This window comes from Budorcas taxicolor, chromosome 2, assembly GCF_023091745.1.
Source record: "Budorcas taxicolor isolate Tak-1 chromosome 2, Takin1.1, whole genome shotgun sequence".
NCBI lineage: Eukaryota > Metazoa > Chordata > Mammalia > Artiodactyla > Bovidae > Budorcas > Budorcas taxicolor.
In genome coordinates this window covers 50,329,163-50,352,028 of record NC_068911.1, presented here as the reverse complement: position 1 = coordinate 50,352,028, position 22,866 = coordinate 50,329,163, and the positions used below count along the sequence as shown (strand labels likewise).

The following is a 22,866-nucleotide window of genomic DNA, read 5'->3' as shown; positions in this document are numbered from 1 at the left end:
GCCCACATGATAGTACTACAGATGAAAACTAAGATTAATGTATAAGCTAAAAAAAATATCTAAATGGGATTAAGAGCAATTTTAACTTTGTAAAAGAAAGGATTAGTGAACTTGAAGATATAGGAATAGCAAGTATCACGACTTAGCAAACAACAAGGTGATAAAAAGAAAATTTTTAAAAATGAACAATGCATGTGTGAGCCTAATAAAAATTTAAATGGAGTTCTGAAAAGGAAGCGGTGGAACACAAAAATATTTGAAGAAATAATGTCAAAATTTCCAAATCTGATAAAAACTATAACTAGACAAACGCAAGCATTAAAAAACACACACACACAAACATAAGAAACATGAAGAAAGCTACACAAAAGTACAGCATCATCAAATGACCAATAGAAAATTTTAAGAGCAGCCATAGAAAGGAAAAAAAAAAAAAACCCACAGAGGAACCAAGATAAGGGTAAGATCACATTTAAACGTCAGAACAGAATTCTATACCTGACCTCAGGTTTAACCTTACGGGACTAGAGAAAGAGGTAAAACTGAAAGTAGAAAGAAGTAATACATATCAGAGCAGAAATCAATAAAATAGAAAATAAATAAAACCAAAAAAAAAGGTTGAGATCAATAAAGTTAACAAAATGCTAATTAGATTGATCAGAAAAAAATAGAAGACACAATTACTAATATCAAGAATGAGAGACCCAGATATTGGTTCTACAGATATTGAAAAGATAATAAGGAAATTAACTTAAGGCTAGTAAATGGACAAACTTTTTAAAAGACTCAAATGACCAAATCTTGTGCAAGAAGAAATAGACAACTTGAAAATTTTACATCTATTAAAGATTTTAATTTGAGCTAAAAACCTTACCAGGCCTAGAGAAGGAAACGCCAAGCCTAGATGGTTTCACTGGTGAATTCTACCAAACCAGTGGGGGGAAAAAAAATAAAAAGAACCAATTCTACAAAAACTTTTCAAGAAATGAAGCCAGCATTATCCTGCATGAAAATGAAGCAAGGATATTACTAGAAAACTACAGACCAATATACCTCATGAACACAGATGCAGAAATTCCAAGTAAAATTTCAGTGAACCAAACCCAACAACATATAAAAAGTAGAACACAACATACTAGAGTGAGATTTATTCCAGCATGCAGAGTTAGTTTAATGTTGAAAAAACAATCAAGTAATTCACCATTAACAATAAACTAAAAAAGAAAAACCAAAAACTAAAAACTAAAAAAAAAAAGGAAACAAAACCAGTGGTCATATGAACAGATGCAGGGAAAAAAAGACAAAATCTAAAATCCATTCCTAATAAAATCCCCCAGAAATCAAGCAATAGAAGGAAAGTTCCTCATCCTCCATAAAGACCATCTATGAAAAACCTATACCTAACATTATACTTAATTGGTGTAGACTGAATGTTTGAAGGTCCACTCTCAACATATCTGTTCAACACTGTATTGGAGGTTCTACCCAGCAGAATTAGACAAGAAAAAATAAAAAGTATCCAGATGGGAAAGAAAAAAAGTAAAACATACTTTACTTGTAAAGAACATAACTATATTTAGAAACTCCAATTCAATCTACAAAAAATCTACTAGAATAATAAGTGAATGTATCATTGCAGGATATGAGGTGGTGGTGGTGGTGTATTTGCGAAGTCATGTCTGACTCTTGCCGCCTCATGGACTGGAGCCTTCCAGGCGCCTCTCTGTCCATGGAGATTCTCCAGACAAGAATATTGGAGTGGGCTGCCTTTTCCTTCTCCCAGGATACAAAGTACAAAAGTCAATTTCTATATATCGATAACTAACAATCAGAACTAGATTTTTTTAAATATCATTTATAATATCATTGAAAAATATTAAATTCTTAAGGAAAAATCTGACAAAGGATGTATAAGAAATTGAAAACTACAAAATTTGGCTTCAAGAAATTAAAGATCTAAATAAATGGAAAGATATACCTTGCTCACAAGTTTAAAGACTCAATATTGTTAAGATGTCAATTCTCCCTAAATTGATAGATCATAGACAAGCCAAATAAAAATTCTAATAGGTTTTCTTGTTGAAACTTACCAAATCACTCTGTTAGGTAGTTAGAATAGGAAACAGGAGTCCAAAATGGCGGTGGCTAAAAGACAAGGAAGGGAGAAGCCCACGAAAATAGAACAAAGGAAGGTCAAAGGAAGGTCCGAGGACCAGAGTGATGGCCTCAGGTAGAACAAACAGCACTCCTGGCTAGCCCAATTTACATAGCACAGACCCAGGGGGAGAAAAAAAACATATAAAAAGAGGAGCCAAAGGGCTAGGTCTCTCTCTCTCCCGCGCACTGACACGTTCCCCCACTCTCTTCTCTTCGCGTCTTCCAGTCGGCATGCCCTCACGCCTCGAGGATGGATTTTCCTGCTATTTTCTAAATAAAAAGAGCTGAAACACGGAGCTGTAACACTGATCTGTCTAAGAGCAATAACACGGTCTTTTCAAGACCCAAGAGCTGTGATGCGCTGAGGGCTTTAATGTCCATCACTCCAAATCTTTGTTGTGATGAGACAGAACCGAGGAGAATACACTCACCTGACAACTCTAAAATTCATATAGAAATACAAATGATCTGTATAGCCAAAACAATTTGCAAGGGGAAAAAACAGAACAAAATTAGAGGATTATCATAACTTGATCAGGACTTACTGTAAAGCAACAATAATCAAAACAGCAGGGCATTGGCACCATGATCGGCACTTACAAAGGCATAAAGGCAATCAGTGAAGAAACAGCAGCTTTTTCCAAAAAATAATGTGGGAATGCTTTAATCTCCATAAGCAAATAATAAACTTTGATCTATACCTTTGACCTAAACTTTGATCTGTACCTTTGACCCATACCTCACACCACATAAAAAGTTTATTCCAAATTGAGACTAGATCTGAATGCAAGAATATTTCCTCTAATAATTTTTTATCTAAAATTAAATATATGTACAGCAGAACTTAGCACAGCACTGTAAATCAACTACACTTCAATAAGAATAAATAAATAAAATCAACTACAATGTGCTAGTGTTTCCAGTTAAATACGCTTGCTTTTGTGTTTTCAGATAGACCTATGAGCTAATATAAACTCTCAGGTATCTTCCTATAATAATTTTGCTTTAAAAGTTCTTTCTTTGCTGTAGCTCACACAAAATTCCATCAATTCCTTTAATAACAACATAATTTGAAAAGTATCAAAATATGATCATTCTAAAAGTAATTATTGTGGTGGTTTTTGTTTTAGTTTACCTATTGCTGTTTCTGGCATCGCAAAAACAGACTTTTCAGTAGCCACTCGGAATTGCCCATGAACTGAGACACCGACTCCCTAGGAAAAAGGCAAAAAATTACTTAAAAATAATGTGGGGGTAAAAAAAAAAATTAAACTCTCACATTTATAAACATTAAAAGCCAAGTAAATTATCCCTATATATTATATATAAAGATATACGTAACAGGTATTAGATATAACTCCTCATAAAGCATATCTTTAAAGGAAATTTCAGGAGACAGATGAAAAGGAAAACCTAAACCGCACAATTTCAGAACTTACTAAGCAAAAAGATACATGTGTATCCCTGATATATGGAACAGATTTGTTTTAGCAGCAAGCCACCTTTCATCAGCGTCCTGTCTTCTGCTTCATATCCTCTCCCCCAGTTCCTTCTCATTTCAAACTAGACTCAGCATTACAGAGTACTGACTATTCCCAGAACCACTGGCTGTTCTCAGTAGGACAGATCATCAAAAAAGCATAACCAAGCTATTCTAGCAAATTTCAGTGGCCTTAAATAGAATACGCACACATTTTATTTATTCACATTATTCTATCAAATAAAATTAGCAACACTTTTCTCAGACATACCACTTAGGAACCGTTTAACTCTTAAAATTGGTTAGTAAGCAAAAGTTTTACAAAATAAAAAGATTTGGCTGAAATTCTTTTCTGATTTGATAAATACACTGAAAAGGACAAACTTAAGAGACATCTCTGGAATAAACAGACATATTTGAATAAAATAAGAGGTATACATGTGATTACAAAGAATCCAAGTTTGTATCAATGCTCACATTGTGACATACATTTCCTATGTTATGTTCTTTTCACAGTATTCAAAACATCTACTCATTCTTAATCCTTTTGAACCAGTGAATTCTATCTCTGGCTTCACTGGTGGCTCAGATGGTAAAGTATCTGCCTGCAGTGTGGGAGACCTGGGTTCGATCCCTGGTTTGGGAAATGCCCTGAAGGAAAGGAACAGCTACCCACTCCAGTATTCTGGCCTGGAGAACTCCATGGAGAGTGGAGCCTGGCAGGCTACAGTTCATGGGGTCACAAAGAGTTGGACATGAGTGAAATGAACTGGCACGCACATATGCACTAGTTTTATTAATAATTTTTTGTATTATTGTAAGCATGGCACCCCACTCCAGTACTCTTGCCTGGAAAATCCCATGGACGGAGGAGCCTGGTGGGGTGCAGTCCCTGGGGTCGCTAAGAGTCAGACACAACTGAGCGACTTCACTTTGACTTTTCACTTTCATGCATTGGAGAAGGAAATGGCAACCCACTCCAGTGTTCTTGCCTGGAGAATCACAGGGACAGGGGAGCCTGGTAGGCTGCCGTCTATGGGGCCGCACAGAGTCGGACACGACTGAAGCGACTTAGCAGCAGCAGTAAGAACCTTTGCCTCACATTCTACTCTGCACTTTTGTTTATCACAATGATTTTGTTGTCATTCAGTTGCTCAGTCTTGTCCAGCTCTTTGCAGCCCCATCGACTGCAGCACGTCAGGCTTCCCTGTCCTTCACTATCTCCCAGGGTTTGTTCAAACTCATGTTCATTAAGTTGATGATGCCATCCAACCATCTCATCTTCTGTCATCCCCTTCTCCTCTGCCCTCAATCTTTCCCAGCATCAGGTCTTTTTGAATGAGTCAGCTCTTCGCATCAGGTGACCAAAGTGTTGGAGCTTCAGCTTCAGCATCAGTCCTCCCAATGAATATTCAGGACTGATTTCCTTTAGGATTTACTGGTTTGATCTCCTTGCTGTTCGAGGGATTTTCAAGAGTCTTCTCCAGCACCACAGTTTGAAAGCATCAATTCTTTGGTGCTCAGCCTTCTTTATGGTCCAACTCTCACATCCATACATGACTACTGGAAAAAACACAGCTTTGACTATACGGACCTTTGTCGACAAAGTGAAGTCTCTGCTTTTCAATATGCTGTGTAGGTTTGTCATAGCTTTTCTTCCAAGGAGCAAGGGTCTTTTAATTACATGGCTGTAGTCACCATCTGCAGTGATTCTGGAACCCAAGAAAATAAAGTCTGTCACTATTTCCATTCTTTCCCCATCTATTTGTCATGAAGTGACGGGACTAGATGCCATGATCTTAGTTGTCTGAACACTGAGTTTTAAGCCAGGTTTTTCACTCTCCACTTTCACCCTCATAAAGGGGCTCTTTAGTTCCTCTTAACTTTCTGCCATGAGGGTGATATCATCTGCATATCTGAGGTTATTCATATTTCTCCCCACAATCCTGACTCCAGCTTGTGAGTCATCCAGCCCAGCATTTCATATGATGTACTCTGCATATAAGTTAAATAAGCAGGGTGACAATATACAGCCTTGACGTTTTCCTTCCCCAATTTTGAACCAGTTCGTTGTTTCATGTCTGGTTCTAACTGTTGCTTCTTGACCTGCATACAGATTCCTCAGGAGGCAGGTAAGGTGCTCCAGTATTCCCATCTGTTTAAGAATTTTCCACAGTTTGTTGTGATCCACACAGTCAAAGGCTATGGCATAGTGAATAAAGCAAAGGAGATGTTTTTCTGGAATTCTCTTGCTCTTCCAATGATCCAACAGATGTTGACAATTTGATCTCTGGTTCCTCTGCCTTTTCTAAATACAGCTTGAACATCTGGAAATTCTCTGTTCATGTACTGTTGAAACCTAGCTTGGAGAATTTTGAGCATTACTTTACTAGTGTGTGAGATGAGTCCAATTGTGCAGTAGTTTGAACATTCTTTGGCATTGCCTTTCTTTGGGATTGGAATGAAAACTGACCTTTTCCAGTCCTGTGGCCACTGCTGAGTTTTCCAAATTTGCTGGCATATTGAGTGCACTTTCACAGCATCATTTTTTTAGGATTTGAAATAGCTCAGCTGGAATTCCACCACCTCCACTAGCTTTGTTCGTAGCAATGCTTCCTAAGGCCCACTTAGGGCTTGTTCTTGCCTGCAGAATTCTATGGACAGAGGAGCCTGGTGAGCTATAGTCCAAGGGGTTGCAGAGAGTCTTACATAACTGAGAGACTAACACTTTCACTTGTTATTGAAAACTAGCTTAATTCCTTTGGGACCAGAGAACAGCCTGTCAGATTAATCCTTTGAAATATGCTGAGACTAATTCTATGGCCAATTTTGGTAAATGCTCCATGCACATATGAAATGAACATGAAAGTTATTGATTACATATTAACTGGATCAAGTTTACTGAACAATGTTCAAATCATGTGTGTGCATGTAAAATGATCACGTACATACATATATATACTGTTTATGTCTGTTTCATCTGTTATTGAAATTAGTATGTTCAAAACTTCTCCTAGGATTGTGATTTTGTCTATTTCTCCTTTAAGGACTTTCCAGTTTTTTGAAAGACCACACATTTTTAAATGTTTGAAAATATCACACCAGTAGAGTTATCTCAAAGAGGCAGAGGCTTGTTCCACTGTTTCTCAGTGTCATATGTTACAAAACTCATTAAGTAATTCTGTTCTGCTTCATTGCTAGAAACAGTTTTATACAATATTTATAAAATATCTTTCTATAGTTGATTATAATCAGTAAGATTACTTTCAGAATGTGATCTCACTGATCTTAAGGAGAAAGGCTGAACAATTTTCAATGAACAGAACTAAGTCTTACCTGCTGAGAGGACAAGAACTGAAATTTAGGCCTTGCTGAATTGAGCCCCCAAACGTTACACATTATGAGTTACCATGGCCTGGATTCAAATAATCCTTCACGTGAAGTGAAGATCAGCTTCAAAGCCTCTCATTCCTGACCGAATTGAGATGATCTGGGATGCTACAGCCCTTAGCCGAAATACTACTACAAAGGTCAGGAGATTATATCTTAGGGCTCAAATAATACTGAAGTAGAAATAACTCAGTCATAAACAACCAGCACTTGATTAGAAATAATCCAACATAAGACCACATGACTAAAGCCTAATAGAAAAAAATACACAATAGAAAGATTCACAGGACATACAAATTTAGATTTGTTATACCTATTTTTATAACTGTGAAATGTCCTTAATTACAAGTTTTTGCCATAAAATGTACCTTATTTGGGGCTTCCCAGGTGGCACTAGTGGTAAAGAACCCATTTGCCAATATAGGACACAAAAGAGATGTGGGCTCAATCCCTGGGTCAGGAAGATCCCCTGGAGGAGGGCATGGCAACCCACTCCAGTGTTCTTGCCTGGAGAATTCCATGAACTGGGGAGCCTGGCGGTGGGCTGGCAGTCCATGGGGTGGCAGAGTCAGAAACAACAGAAGCGACTTACCACACATGCAAGCACACCCCTTATTTGATATAAAAATAACTATTAGCTTTATTTTGTACTGGTATAGTATCTTTTTCTATTATTTTACATTTAATCTTTCTGGGTCTTACAATTATGATATTGCAAGCATTCTGACATTGCTTTTTAGTTGGATTATTATTAAATAATTTTAATTGCAATACTGTATGAACATTGTGCAGATAAAGTAAAATGAGTCTGATCCATATTTATAATCTCATATAGAGAATACTAATGTGGATAAGCATGAATAACTGAATATATGAATGTAGGCAAACTTGTAACCTACTCTAAGTTTCACATTCTTAAAGGCAAAACTTAGGCGATCTAACACTTTTTTTAAATTAAGAAACATAGGTAGGTGAGTTTCCAGACTGTTTAATAGACGGGAAAGGCTGGTATAGCTTTAAGGCTTTTAAAGAAGATCTCATTAGAATTACTTTAAAAAGCAAAATTTTGTTGTTGTCTAATCACTAAGTTGTGTCCAACTCTTTTGCAACCCCATGGACTACAGCCCGCCAGGCTCCTGTGTCCTTTGATTTTCTATGCAGGAGTACTGGATTGCCATTTCCTTCTCCAGGGTATCTTCTCAATCCATGGATCAAACCTGCATCTCTCACATTGGCAGGTGGATTCTTTACCACTGAGCCACCACGGAAGCCCCGAATTAAAGCCTTCAAAATGCAAATCGGTTTATCTGATGCTTTAGAAATAAGCATTACTTCTGTATTTCAATATTGCTATTCTAGACAAAACAGCAATATTAACTTTTAAAAACTGAAAATTATACAGGTATTTAAAGTTAATTTAATACAGTCAATTGTTCCATAATTTCTACTAAACACAAGATTAATCCCCCAACACAAAACAAACAAACTACATGTAGAACAATTTAGTTTGGTAGCTGAAAAAGAAATGTTCCAGATATTTCAGTATTAAATTTCCTGATTTTCGTGTCCTTATTCCAAGGCAATACAGAGTGAATACTTTAGAAACAGAGGATTATCATGTGTTCAATTCTCCCAAATGGTCCAGAAACTAGACACATTTCAGAGAGAAGAGAAAATAAAGCAACTGTGGAAATAACAGGGAATGTGGATGAAGGATACATCAGAGTTCTCTGTACTACTTTTGCAACTTTTCTGTAAGTTTGACAGTTGTTTCACAATAAAACAGTCCTTTTAACCAAAATGAAAATAAAAAGAAATGTTCCAGAGTAACCAGCACCAACACCCACAGTAAAGAAAACAACAAAGTCAGAAAGGCATACAATGGGGTGATGTGACTCATGCTCACACACAGTCATGAATTTAAATTATGATCAGAGGGAATGAGTAAGCGCCTGTCCAGAATGAGCAGCGCGTCACAGCATCAGAGAGTGTGCGAGGGAGTCTTCTATCACATCATTCACGATTATAAATGGTGTCTTGAATTTAGATATTTTTGTTAGAAATTCAAATAGATTTTTTCATCACACATTATCTCACTATGGTATGAAAGTTAATATCATAAGTTTCATAATGTATCTTCAGGTCCACATGCTTTAAATTAGCAGCCTACACAGTAAAAACAATGACTTTTTATTACACTTCTCACATTAATATTAACAGGCTAATACTGCATATTAGTGATATTAACATATTGATTATGTAACATTAATGTATACTGATAGACTACAGAGATTAGCACCAAACACATTTTTTTATTCTGCTTTGGATGCACATAGTTCATGCTATGTTTAGACAAAACATATTCAACAGAAACAAATAACTGAGGTAGAAATATTTAACTTATTTATGAATTAACAGTCTAACATCCTTGGAGGTACAGTTCTGCTTTAAAAGAAAAAGAGAGATGTGAAAGTTGCCAAGAGAATAAATCTTGAAAGTCTTCATCAAAAGAAAAAAACATTTTTTTCAAGTATGTGTAGTGATGAGTATTAACATTGTTTTACAACATAGACATACATCAAACTACTATGCTGTACATCTAAAACGAATTATACATCAATTATGTCACAATAAAAAAGCCAGGGAGTAGAAATATGAATTTAGGTACATCATGCTTTAAAACATAAATTAGAAATAACTCTTACACATGCCTCCTAAATTCATACTCAAGGTTTTTACCTCAATAACCACATTCTCCCAATATAACATTACACATATTATATTTAAACATCTCTATTTGTGACTACATGGACTGTAACCTGCAAGGCTCCTCTGTCCATGGGATTCTCCAGGCAAGAATACTGGAGTGGGTGGCCATTTCCTCCTCCAGAGGATCTTTTCCACCCAGGGGTCAAACTCAGGTCTCCTGCATTCCAGGGAGATTCTTCATTGTCTGAGCCACCAGAGAAGCCCCTATTATTTAATAGATGCTTACTTCCCTGGTGGCTCAGACAGTAAAGTGTCTGTCTACAACGCAGGAGGCCCGGGTTCGATCCCTGGGTTGGGAAGATTCCCTGGAGAAGGAAATGGCAATTCACTCCAGTACTATTGCCTGGAAAATCCCATGGACAGAGGAGCCTGGTAGACTACAGTCCATGGGGTCACAAACAGTCGGACACAACTGAGCGACTTTGCCAAACCAAAGAAGACAAACTGATGGCTAATAAACACATGAAAAGATGCTCAACATCACTCATTATTAGAGAAATGGAAATCAAACTACAATAAGGTATCACCTCACAGTCAGAATAGCCATCATCAAAAAATCAACAATAAACACTGGAGAGGGTGAGGAGGAAAAGGAACACTATTGTATTGTTGGTGGGAATGCAGATCTAGAAAGATGGTACTGATGAACCTATCTGCAGGGCAGCAATAGAGACACAGAGATAGAGAACAGACTCGTGGACACAGAAGGGAAGGAGAGGGTGGGATGAACTGAAAGAGTAGCACTGAAACATAAACACTGCCATACGTAAAATTAGATAGCCAGTGTAAATTTGCTATATGACGCAGGGAGCTCAAATCTGGTGCTCTGTAACAACCTGGGGATGGGGCAGGACATGCGAGAGAGGTTCAAGAAGGAGGAGACATATATATATCCATGACTGAATCATGTTGATATATGGCAGAAACCAAAAGAATATTGTAACGCAATTATCCTCCAGTCAAAAATAAATAAATTAAAAAAAAAAAAAGAAGAAGAATCTGCCTGCCAATGCAAAAAACATGGGTTCAATCCCTAGGTCAAGAAGATCCCCTAGAGAAGGAAATGGCAACCCACTCCAGTATTCTAGCCTGGAAATTCCTATGGACAGAAGAGCCTGATGGGCTACAGTCCACAGGGTTGCAAAAGAGTTGGACAAAACTGAGCAACGGGGTTGCAAAAGAGTTGGACAAAACTGAGCAACTAAACAGCAACAGTGGCAACTTGTAAGAACCACTGCCTTCGGGGAATTTTGAAAAAAGTCCACAGCTAACACTGAACCACTAGTAGATCAGCAGTTCATTACCTTATGCTTCATGTTGGAATTACCAAAGAGCTTTAAAAATGCATCAGACCTACTCCAATATCTGACTAATGGTTCTGGGAGGTAAGTAAAGCCTGGGCACTGGGGTTTCTGAAAATCTCTAAGGTGATTCTAAAAGGCAGCCAAAGTTGACAGCCACAGATCTAGGGAGTTACATTTTCAAAAGTTAAAGTTCACTGAGTCTTAGGTTAAGCAATGTTTGTAAATGAGACATGAAAAGTTAGCCTTCAAGAAAAAGCATAGCCAGAAGGAACAATAGAAAAACAAGAGTCCTCAACAAGCTTTCAGATTCCATCTCACAATTTAGCTAGCCAGAAAGATCCTCAGAAATACGTAGAGACTAGAACAACAGACTGAGAACACTGCACGTGCGTTTGGTTCTCAGTTCAGGTCAGGCAGCAGGCAGGGTGCCAATGACCTTTTTATCACTAACTCTGATGGAAAAGTGGACCACAGAGCAAGGATTTCAGTTTCATACTTCTTGGGGTATACAAACACGATGTCTGATGTTAGTAAGCCATGTAGTACCAGAGTAAGGACCCCCACCAGTCAGTTACAGGTAAAGTCCAAAGTGTGACCAGGCTGGAGGACTTCTAATGTAATTTTATTTTGAGAACACTGCCATGTTAAGAATAACATAATGCCCTTTCAATGCAACTTTTCATACCTAGTTTATTTCCTTGGCATGATTTTAACTCTGTGTGTATTATTATTTTCAACCAAAATCATAGATTAAATAATTTGACATTATTTGAAATGTGAAAAAATACAACAGTTAGCTTTCAAAACCAAGATACATACAAAATCCTATTACAAGAAGAACTGCTTCGTGTCGAGTCTGTAAATTTTACTCTTTCAAAGGCTACAAGATGTTTACTATCTGAAGTAAAATTTTCGATAAATAATTTGTTAAATATTTACTGTGCATTCACTAGTTGCTATGGAAATGTTAAAAAGTAGTTGTTGCCTTTATAAACCATCTAACATACTTAGGCACATTTCATAATAACTAACAACAAGAATAAATGCCATATTTGCAGTAAAGTTTGAATGCACCAAGTCAATGAAGAAAGAAATCACATCAAACCATAGTGGTATTTAAGACTTTAAAAAGACAGGGTAGAACTTCAGTCTTTAAGGATGAATTATAAGTAGAGTACATATGGGGCACTGTAGTTGGCAGACCTGATGGAAGAAAAGAGATGTTTTTGTTAGTTTGTTTTAAAGGGGCAGAGCTGACAATATGTTGCTGTTGTTCAGCTGCTAAGTTATGTCCAACTTTTTGCGAACCCATGGACAGCAGCACACCAGGCTTCCTTGTCCTTCACTATCTCCTGGAGTTTGCTCAAAACTCATGTCCTTTGACTTAGTAATGGCATCCAATCATCTCGTCCTCTGTCGTCCCCTTCTCCGCCTCTCTTCAGTCTTTCCCAGCATCAGGGTCTTTTCCAGTGAGTTGGCTCTTTGCATCAGGTAGCCTAAACATTAAAGCTTCAGCATCAGTCCTTCCAATGAATATTCAGGGTTGATTTCCTTTAGGATTGACTGGTTTGATCTCCTTACTATCCAAGGAATTCTCAAGAAACTTCTCCAGCACCACAGTTTGAAGACATCAGTTCTTGGGCACTTGGCCTTCTTTATGGTTCAACTCTCACCTCTACATATGACTACTGGAAAAACCATAGCTTTGACTATACAGACCTTTGTTAGCAAAGTGATATCTCTGCTTTTTAATATGCTCTCTAGGCTTGTCATACCTTTCTTTCCAAGGAGCAAGCGTCTTTTTAACTTTGTGGCTGCAGTCACGGTCTGCAGTGATTCGGGAGCCCAAGAAAATCAAAACTGTCACTGTTTCCACTTTGCCTCCATCTATTTGCCATGAAGTAATAGGACTGGTTGCCATGATCTTCATTTTTTGAATATTGAGTTTTAAGCCCGATTTTTCACCTTCATCAGGAAGCTCTTTATTTCCTCTTCAATTTCTGCCATTACAGTGGTATTATCTGCATATCTGAGGTTATTGATATTTCTCCCCACAATCTTGATTCCAGCCTGAGGTTCATCCTGCCCATCATTTCACATGATGTACTCTTTATAGAAATTAAATGAGCAGGATGACAATATACAGCCTTGATATACTTCTTTTTCTATTTGAAACTAGTCTGTTGTTCCACGTCTGGTTCTGTTGCTTCTTGGCCTGCATACAGATTTCTCAGAGACAGGTAAGGTGGTCTGGTATTCCCATCTCTTGAAGAAATTTCCAGTTTGTTGTGATCTACACAGTCAAAGGCTTTAGCTTAGTCAATGAAGCAGAAGTACAAGGTTTTTTGGAAGTCCCTTGCTTTTTCTATAATCAAATAGATGTTCACAATTTCATCTCTAGTTCTTCTGCCTTTTCTTTTTTCATTTTTTTATTTACTTTAATTGGAGGCAAATTACTTTACAATATTGTAGTGGTTTTTGCCATACACTGACATGAATCACCCATGGGCTTATATGTGTTCCCCATCATGAACCACCTCCCACGTCCCTCCCCATCCCATCCCTTGGGGTCATCCCAGTGCACCAGCCCCGAGCACCCTGTCTCATGCATCGAACCTGGACTGGTGATCTGTTTCACATATGATAATATACATGTTTCAATGCTATTCTCTCAGATCATCGCACCCTGGCCTTCTGCCACAGAGTCCAAAAGACTGTTCTATACATCTGTGTCTCTTTTGCTGTCTTGCATACAGAGTTATCGTTACCATCTTTCTAAATTCCATATATATGTGTTAGTATACTGTATTGGTGTTTTTCTTTCTGGCTTACTTCACTCTGTATAATAGGCTCCAGTTTCATCCACCACATTAGAACTGATTCAAATGTATTCTTTTTAATGGCTGAGTAATAAGCTGGTTTTAGAAAAGGCAGAGGAACCAGAGATCAAATTGCCAACATCCGCTGGATCATCGAAAAAGCAAGAGACTTCCAGAAAAACTACTATTTCAGCTTTATTGACTATGCCAAAGCCTTTGACTGTGTGGATCACAATAAACTGTGGAAAATTCTGAAAGAAATGGGAATACCAGACCACCTGACCTGCCTCTTGAGAAACCTATATGCAGGTCAGGAAGCAACAGTTAGAACTGGACATGGAACAACAGACTGGTTCCAAATAGAAAAGGAAGTACGTCAAGGCTGTATATTGTCACCCTGCTTATTTAACTTATATGCAGAGTACATCATGAGAAATCCTGGACTGGTTGAAGCACAAGCTGGAATCAAGATTGCTGGGAGAAATATCAATAACTTCAGATATGCAGATGACACCACCCTTATGGCAGAAAGTGAAGAGGAACTAAAAAGCCTCTTGATGAAAGTGAAAGAGGAGAGTGAAAAAGTTGGCTTAAAGCTCAACATTCAGAAAACGAAGATCATGGCATTTGTTCCATCACTTCATGGGAAATAGATGGGGAAACAGTGGAAACAGTGTCAGACTTTATTTTTTGGGGCTCCAAAATCACTGCAGATGGTGACTGCAGCCATGAAATTAAAAGACGCTTACTCCTTGGAAGGAAAGTTATGACCAACCTAGATAGCATATTCAAAAGCAGAGACATTACTTTGCCAACAAAGGTCTGTCTAGTCAGTGCTATGGTTTTTCCAGTAGTCGTGTATGGATGTGACAGCTGGACTGTGAAGAAAGCTGAGCACCAAAGAATTGATGCTTTTGAACTGTGGTGCTGAGAAGACTCTTGAGAGTCCCTTGGACTGCAAGGAGATCCAACCAGTCCATCCTAAAGGAGATCAGTCCTGGGTGTTCATTGGAAGGACTGATGCTGAGGCTGAAACTCCAATACTTTGGCCACCTCATGCAAAGAGTTCACTCATTGGAAAAGACCCTGATGCTGGGAGAGATTGGGGGCAGGAGGAGAAAAGGACAACAGAGGATGAGATGGCTGGATGGCATCATCGACTCAAATGCACATGAGTTTGGGTGAACTCCGGGAGTCAGTGATGGACAGGGAGGCCTGGTGTGCTGCAATTCATGGGGTCGCAAAGAGTCGGACATGACTGAGCAACCGAACTGAACTGAATATTCCATTGTGTATATGTACCATTCATCTGCTGATGGACATCTAGGTTGCTTCCATGTCCTGGCTATTGTAAACAGTGCTGTGATGAACAGTGGGATACATGTGTCACTTTCAGTTCTGGTTTCCTCGGTGTGTATGCCCAGTAGTGGGATTGCTGGGTCATATGGTAGTTCTATTTCCAGCTTTTAAGGAATCTCCACAGTGTTGCTGTACTAGTTTGCATTCCCACCAACAGTGTTAAGAGGGTTCCCTTTTCTCTGCACCCTCTCCAATATTTATTGTTTGTAGACTTTTTGATAGCAGCCATTCTGACCGGTGTGAGATGGTACCTCACTGTGGTTTTGATTTGCAATTCTCTGATAATGAGTGATGTTGAGCATCTTTTCATGTGTTTGTTAGCCATCTATATGACTTCTTTAGAGAAATGTCTGTTTAATTCTTTGGCCCATTTTTTGATTGGGTCATTTATTTTTCTGGAATTGAGCTGCAGGAGTTGCTTGTTATTTTTGAGATTAATTCTTTGTCAGTTGCTTCATTTGCTATTATTTTCTCCCATTCTGAAGGCTGTCACCTTACTTATAATTTCCTTCATTGTGCAAAAGCTTTTAAGTTTAATTAGGTCCCATTTGTTTATTTTTGCTTTTATTTCCATTACTCTGGGAGGTGAGTCATAGAGGATCCTGCTGTGACTTATGTCGGAGAGTGTTTTGCCTATGTTTTTCACTAGGAGTTTTATAGTTTCTGGTCTTACATTTAGATCTTTAATCCATTTTATTCTCGTGTATGGTGTTAGAAAGTGGTCTAGTTTCATTCTTTTACAAGTGGTTGGCCAGTTTTCCCAGCACCACTTGTTAAACAGGTTGTCTTTTCTCCATTGTATATTTTTGCCTCCTTTGTCAAAGATAAGATATCCATAGGTGCATGGATTTATCTCTGGGCTATTTTGTTTCATTGATCTATATTTCTGTCTTTGTGCCAGTACCATACTGTCTTGATGACTGTTGCTTTGTAGTAGAGCCTGAGGTCAGGCAGGTTGATTCCACCAGTTCCATTCCTCTTTCTCAAGATTGCCTTGGCTATTTGAGGTTTTTTGTATTTCCATACAAATTGTGAAATTATTTGTTTTAGTTCCCAGAAAAATACTGTTAGTAGTTTGATAGGGATTGCATTGAATCTATAGATTGCTTTGGGTAGTATACTCATTTTCACTATATTGATTTTTCCAACCCATGAACACGGTATATTTCTCCATCTATTTGTGTCCTTTTTGATTTCTTTCATCAATGTTTTATCGTTTTCTACATATAGGTCTTTTCTTTCTTTAGGAAGATATATTCCTAAGTATTTTATTCTTTTTGTTGCAACGGTGAATGGAATTGTTTTCTTAATTTCTCTTTCTGTTTTCTCATTGTTAGTGTATAGGAATGTAAAATATTTCTGAGTGTTAATTTTATATCCTGCAACTTTACTATATTCATTGATTAGCTCTAGTAATTTTCTGGTAGCTCTTTAGGGTTTTCTATGTAGAGGATCATGTCATCTGCTAACACTGAGAGTTTTATTTCTTCTTTTCCAATCTGTATTCCTTTTGTTTTTCTGCTCTGATTGCTGTGGCCAAAACTTCCAAAACGATGTTGAAAAGTAGTGGTGAGAGTGGGCACCCTTGCCTTGTTCCTGACTTTAGGGGAAATGCTTTCAATTTTTCACCATTGAGGATAGTGTTTGCTGTGGGTTTGTCATATATAGCTTTTATTACATTGAGGCATGTTCCTTCTATTCCTGTGTTCTGGAGAGTTATAAATGGATGTTGAATTTTTCAAAGGCTTTCTCTACATCTATTGAGATAACCATATGGTTTTTATCTTTCAATTTGTTAATGTCATGTATTACACTGATTGATTTGCGGATATTAAAGAATCCTTGCATCCCTGGGCTAAAGCCCACTTGGTCATGATGTATGATCTTTTTAATATGTTGTTGGATTCTGATTGCTAGAAGTTTGTTAAGGATTTTTGCATCTAAGTTCATCGGTGATACTGGCCTGTAGTTTTCTCTTTTTTTGTGTGGCATCTTTGTCAGGTTTTGATATTAGGGTGATGGTGGCCTCATAGAATGAGTTGGGAAGTTTACCTTCCTCTGCAATTTTCTGGAAGAGTTTGAGTAATATAGGTTTTAGCTCTTTTCTAAATTTTTGGTAGAATTCAGCTGTGAAGCTGTCTGGTCCTGGGCTTTTTGCTGCTAGAAGATTTCTGATTATAGCTTTAATTTCCATGCTTGTGATGGTCTGTTAAGATTTTCTATTTCTTCCTGGTTCAGTTTTGGAAAGTTGTAATTTTCTAAGAATTTGTCCATTTCTTCCAAGTTGCCCATTTTATTGGCATATAGTTGCTGATAGCAGTCTCTTATGATCCTTTGTATTTCTGTGTTGTCTGTTGTGATTTCTCCATTTTCATTTCTAATTTTGTTGATCTGATTCTTCTCACTTTGTTTCTTGATGAGTCTGGCTAATGGTTTGTCAATTTTATTCATCTTCTCAAAGAACCAGCTTTTAGCTTTATTGATTTTTGCTATGGTATCTTTTGTTTCTTTTGCATTTATTTTTACCCTAATTTTTAAGAATTCTCTCCTTCTACTAACCCTGGGGTTCTTCATTTCTTCCTTTTCTAGTTGCTTTAGGTGTAGAGTTCAGTTATTTGACTTTTTTTTTGTTTATTGAGGAATAAGGAATAAGCATGTATTAATATGAACCTTCCCCTTAGCACTGCTTTTATAGTGTCCCATAGGTTTTGAGTTGTTGTGTTTTCATTTTCATTCATTTCTATGCATATTTGATTTCTTTTTTAATTTCTTCAATAATCTGTTGGCTATTCAGAAGCATGTTGTTCAGCCTCCATATGTTGGAATTTTTAAGTTTTCTTCCTGTAATTGATATCTAATCTTACTACATTGTGGTCAGAAAAGATGCTTGGAATGATTTCGATTTTTTAAAATTTACCAAGGCTAGATTTATGGCCCAGGATGTGATCTGTCCTGGAGAAGGTTCCATGTGCACTTGAGAAAAAGGTGAAATTCATTGTTTGGGGGTGAAATGTCCTATAGATATCAATTAGGTCTACCTGGTCCATTGTGTCATTTAAAGTTTGTTTTTCCTTGTTAATTTTCTGTTTAGTTGATCTATTCATAGGTGTGAGCAGGGTATTAAAGTCTCCCACTATTATTGTGTTATTGTTAATTTCCCCTTTCATACTTGTTAGCATTTGCTTTACATATTGTGGTGCTCGTATGTTGAGTGCATATATATTTATAATTGTTATATCTTCTTCTTAGATTGATCCTTTGATCATTATGTAGTGTCCTTCTTTGTCTCTTTTCACAGACTTTATTTTAAAGTCTATTTTATCTGATATGAGTATTGCCACTCCTGCTTTTTCTTGGTCTCCATTTGTGTGAAATATCTTTTTCCAGCCCTTCACTTTCAGTCTGTATGTGTCCCTTGTTTTGAGGTGGGTCTCTTGTAAACAGCATATATAGGGGTCTTGTTTTTGTATCCATTCAGCCAGTTTTTGTCTTTTGGTTGGGACATTCAACCCATTTACATTTAAGGTAATTATTGATAAGCATGATCCCATTACCATTTACTTTGTTGTTTTGGGTTCGAGTTTATACACCCTTTCTGTGTTTCTGTCTAAAGAAGATCCTTTAGCATTTGTTGAAGAGCTGGTTTGGTGCTGTTGAATTCTCTCAGCTTTTGCTTGTCTGTAAATCTTCTGATTTCTCCTTCATATTAGAATGAGTTCCTTACTGGGTACAGTAATCTGGGTTGTAGGTTTTTCTCTTTCATCACTTTAAGTCTGTCCTGCCAATCCCTTCTGGCCTGAGAGTTTCTATTGAAAGATCAGCTGTTATCCTTATGGGAATCCCCTTGTGTGTTATTTGTTGTTTATCCCTTGCTGCTTTTAATATTTGTTCTTTGTGTTTAATCTTTGTTAATTTGATTAATATTGTCCTGGGGTGTTTCACCTTGGGTTTATCCTGTTTGGGACTCTCTGGGTTTCTCAGACTTGTGTGACTATTTCCTTCCCCATTTTAGGGAAGTTTTCAACTATTATCTCCTCAAGTATTTTCTCATGGTCTTTCTTTTTGTCTTCTTCTTCTGGGACTCCTATGATACAAATGTTGGGGTATTTCACATTGTCCCAGAAGTCCCTGAGGTCGTCCTCATTTCTTTTAATTCTTTTTTCTTTTTTCCTCTCTGCTTCATTCATTTCTACCATCTATCTTCTACCTCACTTATCCTATCTTCTGCCTCCGTTATTCTACTGTTAGTTCCCTCCAGAGTGCTTTTGATCTCATTTATTGCATTATTCATTATTAATTGACTCTTTTTTATTTCTTCTAGGTCCTTGTTAAACATTTCTTGAATCTTCTCAATCATTGTCTCCAGCCTATTTATCCGTGATTCCATTTTGTTTTCAAGATTTTGAATCATTTTTACTATCGTTATTCTGAATTCTTTTTCAGGTAGACTCCCTATCTCCTCTGCTTTTGTTTGGTTTGGTGGGCATTTATCATGTTCCTTTACCTGCTGAGTATTCCTATGCCTTTTCATCTTGTTTAGATTGCTGTGTTTGGGGTGGCCTTTCTGTATTCTGGTAGTTTTGGTTCCTCTTTATTGGGGAGGTTCCTCCCTGTGGGTGGGGTTGGACAAGTGGCTTGTCAAGGTTTCCTGGTTAGGGAAGCTTGTGTCGTTGTTCTGGTGGGTGGAGCTGAATTTCTTCTCTCTGGAGTGCAATGAAGTGTCCAGTAATGAGTTTTGAAATGTCTGTGGGTTTGGTGTGACTTTGGGCAGCCTGTATATTGAAGCTCAGGGCTATGTGCCTGCGTTGCTGGAGAATTTGCATGGTATGTCTTGCTCTGGAACTTACTGGCTCTTGGGTGTTGCTTGGTTTCAGTGTAGGTATGGAGGCTTTTGGATGATCTCTTATCAATTAATGTTCCCTGGAGTCAGGAGTTCTCTGGTGTTCTCAGGTTTTGGGCTTAAGCCTTCTGCCTCTGGTTTCCAGTCTTATTCTTACAGTAGCCTCAAGACATCTCCATCCATACAGCACTGATGATAAAACTTCTAAGTTAATGGTGAAAAGATTCTCCACAGTGAGGGACACCCAGAGAGGTTCACAGAGTTACATGGAGAAGAGAAGAGAGAGGAGGGAGATAGAGGTGACCAGGATGAGAAGAGGGGGAATCAAAATAGGAGAGAGCAAGCTAGCCTGTAGTCAATTCCCTATGTCCTCACCACAGTCTGGAACCCTCAGAGAGGTTCATGGAGTTACACAGAGAAGAGAAGAGGGAGGCAGGAAATAGAGGTGAGCAGGAGGAGAAGAGGGGGAATCAAAAGGAGAGAGATAGATCTAGGCAGTACTCTATTTCCTAGGTGTTCTCCACAGCCCGGAACACACAGAGATTCACAGAGTTGGGTTGAGAAGAGAAGGGGGAGGGAGGAGATAGAGGTGACCTGGGGGAAAAAAAGGAGAGTCAAAAGGGGGAGAGAGTAATCAAGGCAGTAATCACACTCCTAAGTAAGAATGGGTACTGAAGACTGGATTCTTAAATGTACAAAATTGATAACAAATACCAAAAAGCAAAGATTAAAAATCTAGAGTAGAGGTTAGACTCTCAAAAATACAATATTAAAAAAATCACAAAAAGTACAAGAAATATATATGAAGTTTGCTTTAAAAATAGGGTCTTTCTTTTGCAAGTGTTAGTAGGTTATAAAAATGAAAATTAAAGGAGTAATAGAGGACTTTAAAAAAGAAAAAAATTTAATTTAAAAATGATAATAGTAAAAATATATCTAGGAATTTCTCTGGAGCTGTTGCAGGCAGTGTGGGATCAGTTCAGTTTCAGATAGTTCTTTGTTCCAGCTTATACTTCTCAAGATCTATAGGCCCCTTCCATTGTAGTCGGCGTTAACTGCAGGGATTTTAACCTGTGGCACCTGTCACTTCCAAAGCGGTTCCCTCTATTTGGCTTGTTCTGTTTGCAGATCTCTTCAGTGTCTAATTTCCACCCTGACACGAGGGGGCGAAGGTGGTCTCTTGCTTGTTTCAGCTCACTTGTTCAGCCGTGCTGTGGGGAGGGAGGAACACTGCAAACAAATATCACTGGCGTGTGTGGGGAGTGCTCACAGTGTCTCAGCCACACTGGGTTTGCCCCCGCTCACGGTGTGTGTGCTTTCCCAGTCTACACTGCTCAGGCTCCAGGTTGCTCTGCAGAGAGTGAATCCTGAGCTGTGTGCACTTCCCAGGTCTAAGCCCCTCAGGTTCAGTTTCTCGGGTACTCCACAAAGTCACAGACTTGGTTGGGCCTGCGTTTTGTGTGACCAAGCGCTTGGCGATTGCACTCGCCCCAGGTGCGGTGTGTCTTATCACCTCCCCAGTCCCAGCCGCTCGGTTTCTGGGGTGGCAGCGGGAGCACCATCTTCTGTTCCTGTGCGCCGTGTCTCTCCTCTGGGGAGCTGATCTCTGGTTGCAACCCTGCTGGCAGATGTCAACTGCCCAGAATCTCAGCAAGTCTTGGTTAGAAACTGGAAGCCTGTTCACAGTTTGGTAGAGGACAATGTCTCTGAGGCCGAGTTTGACCCTTTCCGGCTCTGGCCAGCACCCGCCTGCCCCTGCGTCCGCTGGGGGATGGGCAGTCTGCAGCCGGCGAGCTCTCCTCTGGTATTCGCTCAGTCCTTTGTTCTGTGAGCGGGCTGGCAGTGTGTTAGGTTAGGGCTTTTCGCAGGATAGCTCTCGCGCTCGCGCGCTCTCTCTCTCTCTCTCTCCATGGCTATCTCACAGTTTGGGTTGCTATCTCACGTTAGCTCCCTCAGATTGCCCTCAGGGCATTCAGGCCCGGTCCTTACCCTAAGCAATGCAGCCAGCTCCTCTCCATTCAGGCCCCGCTTGCTGGTGGCGGATGCGAGCCTCCGGGGTACATCACTGCTGGGAGTTGCCGTTAGGCACATAATCTGTGGGTTTTATTTATTTATTTTTCCTCCTGGTTATGTTGCCCTCTGAGATTCCAAAACTCCCCCCAGACCCACCAGTGAGAGGGTTTCCTGGTGTTTGGAAAATTCTCCTCTATTAAGACTCCCTTCCCTAGACGGATCTCCATCCCTAACTCTTTTATCTCTCTTTTTATCTTTTATATTTTGTCCTACCTCCTTTCGAAGACAATGGGCTGCTTTTCTGGGTGCCTGATGTCCTCTGCCAGTGTTCAGAAGTTGTCTTGTGGAGTTTGCCCAGTGTTCAAATGTTCTTTTGATGAATATGTGGGGGAGAAAGTGGTCTCCCCGTCCTATTCCTCTGCCATCTTCTCCTCTGCCTTTTCTAAATCCAGTTTGTACATGTAGATGTTCTCTGTTCATGTTCTATTGAAGCCTAGCTTGAAGGATTTTGAGCATTTCCTTGCTAGCATGTGAAGTGAGTCCAGTTGTACAGTAGTTTGAACATTCTTTGGGACTGGAATGAAAACTGACCTTTTCCAGACCTGTGGCCACTGCTGAGTTTTCCAAATTTGCTGGAATATTGGGTACAGCATTTTAACAGCATCGTCTTTTAGAATTTCAAAGAGCTCAGCTGAAATTCCACTATTTCCACTAGCTTTGTTTATAGTAATGCTT

The 22,866-nt window shown here is 38.7% G+C and overlaps 1 protein-coding gene across 4 annotated transcripts in view; it reads right to left on the bottom strand.

Moving 5' to 3' along the window:
* The window catches only part of HIBCH (3-hydroxyisobutyryl-CoA hydrolase), a 107,429-nt gene that overhangs the window by 31,911 nt on the left and 52,652 nt on the right, over positions 1-22,866 (bottom strand). For all 4 annotated transcript variants that reach the window (XM_052635468.1, XM_052635471.1, XM_052635470.1 and 1 more), the window contains exon 7: positions 3,293-3,371. In XM_052635468.1, coding sequence (XP_052491428.1) covers positions 3,293-3,371 — 79 coding nt within the window. The remainder of the gene's footprint in view (positions 1-3,292; positions 3,372-22,866) is intronic.